Below are 10,699 nucleotides of genomic sequence, written 5' to 3' on the forward strand. Positions count from 1 at the left end.
GGTGTTTTGATTATAGGTAGAACCAAATATTAACAAGTAGTGAGCTCTTAATTAATTAGGAATTTAAACCTTTGAAGTCGTTTGAACAAATGAGAAACTTGCTTAAATGTGAATTGGCAAAAAGAAGTAAGCATTCCTTTGGAAAAGTTTAGTCTCAAAATAAAAGTGAATTGGATTAGTTGTTTTTTTTTTTAGGAATCTGTATTTTACCTAATTAGATTTGAGAATATGGATTGATTGAAAAGAAATTTTAAAAGAAATCGGCTTGGATTATATTAAATGTAATAAGCACTAAATAAAATAAAAAATGATATAGTATGCTTGTTGATACAAGTAAGATTATTGGTATTACACAACCGTAGAGAATAGCTATCAAAACACAGATTACATGTTAGTGCTAAATACCTTAAAATTATTGATTATTTATTTAAACTCAAGCATGTAACTAAAGTTATATTTAATTTATAATTTGTGATATTGAATAATATGTTAAGCTAGTTGCCAGGATTCACCCCTGATTTGGGCAACATGGTTAACTACCCTGGATAAGAGTTTAGTCCGGGAAAGTACTAGATAGATTTATTAGTAGCTTTGAATTGTGAAGTTATATATATAGGGTTAATCAGATGTTCGGGACAACAATATATTTTTACAAATATTAAAAAAAAATATATTGCAATGTGTTAATAAATAACCATAAATTAAAAATGATAAAGTGCTTTTTATGGGTTGATTAGTGTCTAGTGAGGCAGGTCGGTTGTCAATGACAAAATGCTGCAAAAATATCGATACTTGTGTTGTGCTTGGAAGCATATGTACAGGACAATTTATGATTCTTTGCCGAGGTCAAGATTACAGTGATCAATTATAGGCCCCACTCCTTGTCTGTCTGCTCCACCTCCCCCCCCCCCCCCCCCCCCCCACCTCTGTTTTTTTTCCTTCCTTCTAGCAAACTCATCTTGCTGAATGTTAAGAGCGTGAAGAGCAGTCTGCGGATTGAATTCGTAGCAGTCAAGTTAGTTTCAACGAAATGAGGAGACAAAGTTAATAAAGTGTAGAGAGAACTCAGCCAACATATTATTATTGATCTGTTAGCATTGAAATTCTAACGTTTCCTTTCTTTATGATTTGATACAGGACTCTGGGATAGATATCAGCAATGTAGTGGTTGGTGCCATCTATGTAATATCAGCAAATTTCAGTGAAACAGATCCATGCATTGATGTTGAACTGAAGTAGATGGAAAGATTGATAATATTCTGAATTAAGGTCAAACAAATTCAGAATTATGCATTCATGCTCGTGGAACAAAAATCTGTAGGGCTATAGATGACTATCGAACAATTTGTTTCAAAGTCCACCTCAAACTCAGGACTAATGGTGTTGTTTTTCTTTTGTTTGTGACTCTAAATCAAGGGGATTTGAGTTAGCCTACTTTTCCTATTGATCTGAAACTTTCTCAAATCAATCAAGTTATCAGCGGACACCTCTATTTACAAGAGAAATGGGAATCTTCCGAGAAGCTGATTCACAGGTTCTTCTCTCCATAGGAACAGAAGTACCAATTTACTCGTTACTAAACTTGTTGAAGAGATGAAATCCTAAACAAGATAGATAATAAACTTACTTTTATACTATCTCCAATATTCACAATGTCATCTTAAAGCATTTTTAAAAAAGAAGAAGAAGAAGCAGCAGCTTTCAAGGTCTAAAGTACTATAAAAGGATAAAAATGCTCATTCATAAGCTTACTTGCTTATGTTGATGTCGCTCCAATCGTCCTTTCTATTTCTTTCCTCTTGGGATTCCTCAGTGACTCACCGTCCTGATCTTTCCCGGATAATGATGTTTCCAACTTCCTTCTTTTACTCGCATTCTTTGTTGGGTCTTCCTTCTGATCCATTAATGTCAATAGTCTACGGATACACCCAGAACGTGAGGGACATTGACCAGGAGAAGCAGATTCTGCAGGGGCAGCATAAAATAGTCGTATAATCTGCAAGACGTGTATGACGAGTGAAATGAAGCAAGCTAGACCACAAAGGAGAAAGAGGCCCCAAAAGCTCCTAAGGTAAAGTTTATCTGCTTCAAGCTCAGAAGTATCCGAACTGCATGTGCTTTGCATCAGCCACTTGTCATGGATTCGTTGGAGATCACCATTCTCTGATAGTGCTAAAATTGCGGTCGACATATCCACAGCTAAGGGAGAGTCACTTGGAAATGCCTGGTTTACGGAAAACACAGATGAGCAGAGGAAAGAATTAGCAATGGAAACTAACCACTACCTTGAAAAGATGTTTATGTATAATGGTAAAGTGTACTGCATGTATGTCCAGGGATTCGGAATGAGTACATTTAGCTTGCATAAAACATGGTTTTGAGGCTAATAATCATGTGAAATCAGCCTTTTAAAATGTTAATGCACTGTTTTGACAGATGTTTTATGGAAATCTTATCCTTTTTAGATCTAATGCAGTAAGTAATGCACTGCTTTTAGCGTGAGAAAAGAAAAGATGGATCAGAAAGCAGGTACTCACGAAACCCCAGCCACTTTTTGTAAATTCTCGACCCACGATCCTGAACGTGCACTGCCCTGCAAGGAAAAGTTCCACATAAGGACGTTCATCAACAATGGCAGCAACACCCCCTTTTCCAGGACCGAGTTTGAGTGCTTTAGCATATTCTTCTGGTGATCCCAGGGCAACAAGCCTAGATTTTGATATTCCAACTTCCTCACTCAAGTAATATTCAGCAAAAGAACCCACCTGGTACCCTACTGGCTCATCACTTTCCTTCAAGCTTTCAATTCCTTTAATATGAGAAGAGAGTTGATGCACTGTGAGAATTGACGTCAAGCTTGCAGTGTAGTTTGAGTTGATTATTAAAACCACAAAGAGCCATATAAGTAGCACAAATCGCGCAAGGGTGCTCATAGTGTTTTCTCCTGCAAAGGTTTTAGGAAATCAACTCAGTCAAATAAATGATGATGCTTATGCTCCAAGATAAGCATAAAATCTTGGCAAGAATCTGATTTTCACTTACTATGAGTGGAAAATAGAGTCGAGAGACTGAACCTGCATAGGTTAAGAAAAAATGCATCAGCACTGATTGTTTCGAGTACTTTCAAGATGTTATTTGGTGATATATTTTCTGATGTCTGACCCTCGTATGATACAGTCAGCTTTACAAAATGGTGCTTGAATTGCAAGAATACAAGTACATAATTTTAGCCAAGCAGCATGGTACAGAAAGCAAATTGCTTCCCACAATCAAAAAACAGAAGGGAAACATTTATAGCAGTAACTGAGAAACAACAGACACAGATGCAAGAATGAAAACATTAAAACTCAAGGAACAGTGCAGACATGTATGAGAAAATATTTCTCTTTTCTTGAATTTTGAAGAATTTCCATTTGACTTGAAAGCTCACCATATAACAGTTATGATTTGCCTTTTAGGTGGGCCCCTGAACTCATCATTTATCCTATGCTCAAGAATCCACACAACTAAGCCAACAACAAAGAAGAAACAACCGGTGACAATCCACAGACGGGCACTAAATGGCCCCAGGAAAGCCCAGGCTCCTGAGTTTGACTTCCTAAAAGGGGCCACAACAACCAATCCAGATGCGACATATGGCTGTGTAAAATCTAGGATTTTTGTCCTGTTGGTGACAATGGCAACGTCACCAACAACAGCATCAAATAACTGCAACAAGAATATGAGCGAATCAGACACTGGAATATATAGACTCAACTTGAAGTTGCAAACAACTTTACTATGCACTCACACCCGTCGTAATTTTATACACCAGCTCTGTGTAGCTTGGATTGTTTTTACCATCTCCAAAGGGGATAAACTGATATTGAACAGGATATGGTAATAAAGTTATTGCAGATGTAAAAACATCTATGCAGAAACCCTTGAATGTATCTGTCCCTCGTGCTTGTGATACAAACTCCCGGAAGCTGACCCGAAGTGGCACACCAATTCTCAGTTGCTTCCCATTGTTAGCAAAAGCCCATCCACGTGGCGTGAACAATGTATCTCCAGGCCAAATAACTTTGTACAGTTCCTGGTTTGCACTTGAACGATTTGGTGGCTTTGTATAAAGCATCTCAGGAGGTACGACAGTCAAACCAGAGTAATTGGACCAGTAACCAATCCGTTTGAACCCAGTTCCGAACACGTTATTAACATCGTATGCAGGAAGAATAAGAGATCTCTCTGTGTCAAACTTAATACGGCCTGTCAAACCAACAAGATCACTCTGCAATATGTTATTCAGCAGAAGTTTTCCATCATCAAAGATGCTCATTGCCTCAAGGTGCAGACCACTATCTTTCACTGAACGTAACCTGGAATCATTAGAAAACGAGATAATACCACCCTGGTTAAAAAATGCATCAATAGCATGTGCAATTAGCCAGACAGAATCATAAGCATAAAGGCCATAAGAATTCAGCCCCAAAGAACCACCAGTCAATTTGCGCCACCTAGAGTAAAACGCTCTCTTTCGATCTGAATCTGGTGTATGTTGACGTAAAAAGAGAACTCCTTGAATTGAGTCCATGGTCTCTGATGGGAGAGGTGAAGCAGAATCCAAAACAGACGAGAGCCAATTTGTAGCAATCCATACCCACCCATTACCCATCATTTGAAGACGGTTTGCCACAGAAAAGACCTCGAAACCCACATCAGGATTCACATGGAGAACTATAACGCGAGATTCCATTGATGCAACCTTAATAAGCATATCTAAGATGTCAGTCCCATTAACTCCAGAATCCGGGGGAACCCCCACCTTGTAAGATATTCTACAACGTCTCTCTGCAAGTTTATCACCCAGAGCTGACATGCCATTTCGTCCATAATCATCATCAATGTAAATGGCAGTTACTTGCTTCCAACCATAGTAATCAACAACGTCTGATATTGCTGCCATTTGGTGCAAATCGCTCTGGGTGGTCTGAACAAAAAAGGGAAACTGCAGAGAGTTGAGACTGGGGTCTGTTGCTGCAAATGACAATAGGGGAACTTGAAGCTGATTCGCAACATGGGATATGATACGAGCAACGACAGAAGATTGTGGGCCGATAATGGCAACAATATCAGTCTCCATAAAACGCAAAGCTGCCACAAGCATTATGATTAGAGTACATGATTGAAAATCCAATATCCTCCATGATAAGTAGTTAAACACACCAAGTGTAGTCAGCAACTGACATTGAAAGCAAAAGGGAATTGAAGATGTAGCAGTAAATTACCTTCAACCATGCCTAGAAACCCACTGCAATTAGAGTTTCTCACATCAACATTGAGTTTGGTGCCCCGCAGAATGCTAGAATTCGCATTTACATCTTTGACAGCTTCCTGAATAGCAATCTTGGCAACTCTTCCAATCGAAGATTCGAATGTAAAAAGAGCTCCAATATTCACAACAGCAGGCCTTGAGGTCAGATTCCTACTATATCCAGTTGTTGAAAGCAGTAAACAGATGAGAAATACCCAACAACCAAACCTAATAGAATCCATTTCAATTCAATAACACAATTATCTTCTCCTCCAAAACGAATCTGCCAGCACAATATTGATTATGAAGGGCTCTGAATAACGTGTAAAAAACCAGACCTTAGTCAGAATTATCAGCAACAGCAATTTCAAAAACAGCAATTAATTGACTGAAGAAGTAAGCAACGGTCTCTTCATGCATGTATGCAATAAAAAGATACCTGCAAAAACTAAACTTCTAAACAACTCGTCAAGCACTGAGTTACACAGTGCTCTGCTGAGAAAAAATAAAACTTCAGAATCCAGACAAAAGCATGAACTCAGCCATAGCAATTTCAAAAGCAAATTTGCTTCATTTGCTACAACAATGGCCCTAAGCTATAAGAAGACAGCTAGCAAGTAGAAACAAGAACCAGATTCTATGTTCAAGTAAGGAACAAAATTCCAGAAAAGCCCGTGTTAAAGAAATTACCAGGAAAGAACCCCATGACGAAGCCAAGAATAGTTCTTTCTCCTATGAGACTTGAAAGCGGGACAAGTCACCAAACTTTCTTCATTGGTCACTTGCCTCTTTAGAATTGAATGGGAATTAATGCTCATAACGAAAGAAGTACGTCATTGTTCAACTGGGCAGCAGAAGGCATCATGTTTGAAATTCGGTTCAGCATGAGATGAGATTCCCAAGTTGGTGACAGTTTTGTCGTCTACGAGAATTTTTGGAGGGGCACAACTTCTTAGACAGATAACAGTTGCTTGACTTGATTGCTTGAAGGTGTATTCCCACTATCTATTCTTAGACTCCGTTAATTCATGTGACACATGATGATATCAAATACGCTTTAATGTCATAAATAAAATATGATAGGGTTTGATTGTCTTTACAGTTGAACAGCTGTTTTGTTTTTTTTGTTTTTTTTTAAAATTGCTTCAAATTATATAATGTTTTTTATTTTTTGGATATAATGATATAACAAATAAATTTAAAAAAGTATATCATTTTAATATATTTTATTAAAAAAATACTTTAAAATGTAATTTCTAATACATTTTAAAATTCATTGTTAATGTTACAAAGACAGTTTTTATTGCCACACGAGAGGCCCGTGTGGGTCGTTGACAAATTAAAGTTATTAAATATTTTAGATGATGAAAGTTTTTGAAATGGTGGGAGGGGCGTGAAATGTATTGGTTAAATATATATGATTGGAAGTAAGATTCTTATTTAAACAAAAAAGTTAAAATCTATATATTAGATATTTTAATATAATATATATATATAATGTTTTAGTGGGTTAACTCAATAATTTATTAATTTAAAACTTAATTTATGTAAGATTTATATTTAAGCACATGCTAGTTGATTCAATTAAATTTTATTTTATTTTAAAAAAAAATATAAAAGGATAAACTTAAGTTGACCAACCTACGCCATGACCCATCTTTAAACCAAGTCACGAGCCACGCTAGATTTTACCAGGTATAGTAGTTGGCCTATATATATATATATATATTGAGTTAGAAGATAAAAGAACCAGATCAACAAAATGCATCGCTTGATTTAGAATTTTGTGGGAGCAAACTTTTAAGATGCTTTACAGTGCATCAGAAAATTCATGCAAAGGTCACGAGACCCATTGGCACGTCTTTATATCTAATTGTAATTAATTAACCAAGTTTGAAACCCTAACACACACTGCAGGTTTCCGACAAGAACAATTTCGATGGAAAGGACCTCGAATAGTGCTGGCGAGGTCCTGTATCGAAATGGTAGGAGATATGCATAGAGGAGAACTATGAAAAGCACTTAATTTGATTTTATTCGATTCATATTGCTGATCAACTTTGTTTATCTTGGTGTATCTGTGCTCCAATGGTTCTTCATGACAAAGAATTTTATCGTATATTACATGGATAAAGCCTTAAATTATTGGATGGGTCAGAACAAAAGAATTGTTTCAGATCACATGAAAATATGGAAAATGTCACGATGCATGTAAAAATATTCTTATACCTCTCAGCAATATTATAAATTATCCCTTCACATTGATTTTTTACATGAATGCTTGAAGGAACGATTAGCTTATCTGAAATATTTGTATTATTTAACTCTTTTTATTCTATTAAAGTTGAATAATATAAATATTATACATGATAATAAATTAAAAAGCATAAAAAATAAATTTCACGGGTGAGGTGGTGGGTTAAATTTTTAAAATCTAGTCAACTCAACCTTACTCGTGTATCTTTTATTTTTTTATTTAATAATTTATGAATTGAAAATGTTTCAAAGGAGTTTTTTTTAGTGTGTTTCCTATTAAATTTCTTTAATATAAAAAAAACTTGTTTTTATATTTAATAGTGATACAATATATAAAAATTAAATCTAATACTAAGGGTATTATGTAATCTACTATTTATATTGTAGATTCTTCTAATATTCATAAAAAAAATAATCCATGATATATTCAATTAATTGACTTATTGGGGCTGGGTTATACTTGCTATTCCTTTTTATATTAGGTTAATTAAAAAATAAAATTTATAATTTATTTTTTATTAAATGAAAATTATAAATTTTACAAATTAATTTAGATTATCTTTTAGCATTCCAATAGAATCATATCAAATTAATATTCACTTTTTATCTAAAGGAACCATTAATAATATCTATGTATTTTTTATATTAAAATAATTCTAATCCAAATAGTATGTACAGCGATCTAGTGACATGTTTTGATCGATGGGATTTTATTGAATTGACAAAGGAAAGAAATGGATAAAATGAACATGGAATAATACTCGAGGAATTACGAGCAAAAAGGATCGTGCAAGTTGCAACCCGACATGCAAGAAAAGTTCTTGAACCGGATAATCCAAGGCTCGAGTTACCTGGATTTTATTAAAACAATGGATTACCTGGGTTGATTGAGGTTAATTGGAGACGTTATTTTATTTTATTTTTAAAAAATCTTGACCAGTTAACTGGTCCGTTAGTTAATTTATCGGAATGAACAGATCAAATTTAAATCGAGTTTCTTTTGTTCTCGTCTCAGGGGTCGGAGCCGATCAACCCGCATCGCCGGCCGACTGAAAAACTGTGCATGCAAGCGAGGGTACATGAATGAAAGATGGAGTAGCATATTATCCTTTTGATGTCAAGAACATCACCCATTGTTACTGCTATTCTACTCCAACCCCACCGACGAGTGATTGATTGTTTTTGATTTTGATGCCAAATCTTGTAGGCTTTCATAGCTATGGTATCTAGGGCGAGCAGCTCAAAAAGAATACTTCCTCTCTCCCTTTTTTTTTGTTTTTTCCTTGGTTTTGCTGTTAAAAGTGGAGACGACTTTCGGTTAATTTCAGTTGACTTTTTATTTTAAAAAATAACTAAATTAAAATTATTATTATTTTTTAAAATTCAAAATTATAACCGAATCAAAACCCGTTTAAATTAATTAATTGTGATCTGGTTTGATTCGGTTTATGCTGTTTAAAAATAATAAAACCAAGAAAAAACTTATATTTACAAGTCTAGAAGAAATTCATCTGTCAAACCAAAGTGTATAGATTTAATTATCAGTTTTAAAAACTTACGATTATTTACTCCTTCTTAAAACCTCATGATTTTTATAGTATTAGAAAAATATACGCAATCACGAAGAAATAAAACTAACGGGAAAAACAAAATCTATGAACTTATTATAGTTTATATTAATCAGTATCTGTTTGAATTCTATTTAACATACAAGTAAAACTGAAATTGTAAATTATAACATAGCATAATAGAAAAGGTAAAAAATCTAATTTTGAGATTTTGAGATTTTTTAATTGGTTAATTTAATCTTTTTCTTGGTTAATATTTTTAGTTAATTCTTTAAAATTTAATCGGATTTTCTGATTTTTTTTCTCACCCTAGCCGTTGGTCTTCAAAAAATTGGAGATGAACTACTGTAAAGATTTCACCTCACCAACAATACTTGAAATTAATTTATACTCCTGTATATGACCCAGAGGAAATCCGCAGGACAAATCATTATATTAATTGAGCACTTGGTACAAGATATATAGCCCATTCGTTTTCGACTTGAACAGTGAATTAATCTTGCACCAGCTCAAGCATGCTTCGATAACGTAATGCTGCGATAGTAATTGGTTTTTACAGATATTATTAGCTTGGTAATTTATTATAATAATATTTTTTATTCTTTGAAATTTATTTTTAATATTAGTTTATCAAAATAATATAAAAATAAATAAATTTAATATAAAAAATATTTGTATACAGCAAAAACAAACAATGACAAGCTGCATGAGCAAGGTGGATGTCACGCCTCTAGATTGGGTTCGGTTACATTCTTGGTTAGGCTTGGGCTTGCAAATGATATCATGATGGGAACCCACAACTTGGATTTGTGACTGACAACGACTCAGTCGAGCCCCGTGGCTCTGCATATCCTGTCCGGTGTGTTTCTTCTTCTGCACGCAAATGGTCACTCAGTGTTCTCTCATTGATACAAGAAGTGATCATGATTAGAAGAAGCAAGACAAGAACGCAACTCCATTTTAACCTTAGGGACGGTTTATTTTTGTGTTTTAAAAATGTTTTTTTAAAAAATTAAATTTTATTTATTTTTTTATTAATTTTAAATTAATATGTTTTTAGTGTTATTAAATTATTTTGATGTGTTGATGTCAAAAATAATTTTTTAAAAAATAAAAAAACATCGTTGACATGTATTTTGACACGAAAAGCTAAAGCAACAGCAACCATACTTCTAAACAAACTCTTACTACAAATGAAGTTTTTTGAATATTATTTAGTTTATTTTTTAATATATTTTCTTTAAAATAAAAGCTTTTTAAATTTAAAATTTATATAAATTTATATTATTTTATATTTGATTTTTATAAAATAAATAAAAATAATAAAATTCAAATTCGTAACCATTTAATTATTAAAATTCTCATATCATATTAAAAATTTTAATTTAATAATTTAAATTATTAAATATAATTTATATACTTAGGATGTAGAATTGTCTGGTTTCAGATTGGCTCGAACCAGTACATGAAATATAAGTAAAGTCATGGCTATCCTAACAATGTCTGAAACATTGATCGCCACCGTCGACTGCAAGACCTTCCATAATTAGCAAAATAAAAGGATGGAATGACAAAACCACCT

The 10,699-nt window shown here is 33.9% G+C and overlaps 1 protein-coding gene across 5 annotated transcripts; it reads right to left on the reverse strand.

Moving 5' to 3' along the window:
• Positions 1–938: 938 nt before the first annotated feature.
• LOC105132828 (glutamate receptor 3.3-like) lies at positions 939–6,293 on the reverse strand. 5 transcript variants are annotated; one of them, XM_011036541.1, is made up of 8 exons: positions 5,984–6,290; positions 5,268–5,467; positions 3,791–5,133; positions 3,431–3,708; positions 3,043–3,074; positions 2,538–2,944; positions 1,753–2,224; positions 939–989 (listed from the first exon to the last, which is right to left on the reverse strand). In XM_011036541.1, exons 1-7 carry the CDS (start codon positions 6,109–6,111, stop codon positions 1,757–1,759), a joined length of 2,856 nt encoding a protein of 951 aa, XP_011034843.1. In that variant the 5' UTR covers positions 6,112–6,290; the 3' UTR covers positions 939–989; positions 1,753–1,756. The 5 variants fall into 5 exon arrangements, with proteins under 5 accessions (XP_011034843.1, XP_011034842.1, XP_011034844.1 ...); XM_011036540.1 differs by having other exon boundaries at positions 5,268–5,521; XM_011036542.1 differs by having other exon boundaries at positions 5,268–5,606; positions 5,984–6,075.
• Positions 6,294–10,699: the final 4,406 nt, after the last annotated feature.

This window comes from Populus euphratica, unplaced genomic scaffold (genome assembly GCF_000495115.2).
Source record: "Populus euphratica unplaced genomic scaffold, PopEup_1.0 scaffold68.1, whole genome shotgun sequence".
NCBI lineage: Eukaryota > Viridiplantae > Streptophyta > Magnoliopsida > Malpighiales > Salicaceae > Populus > Populus euphratica.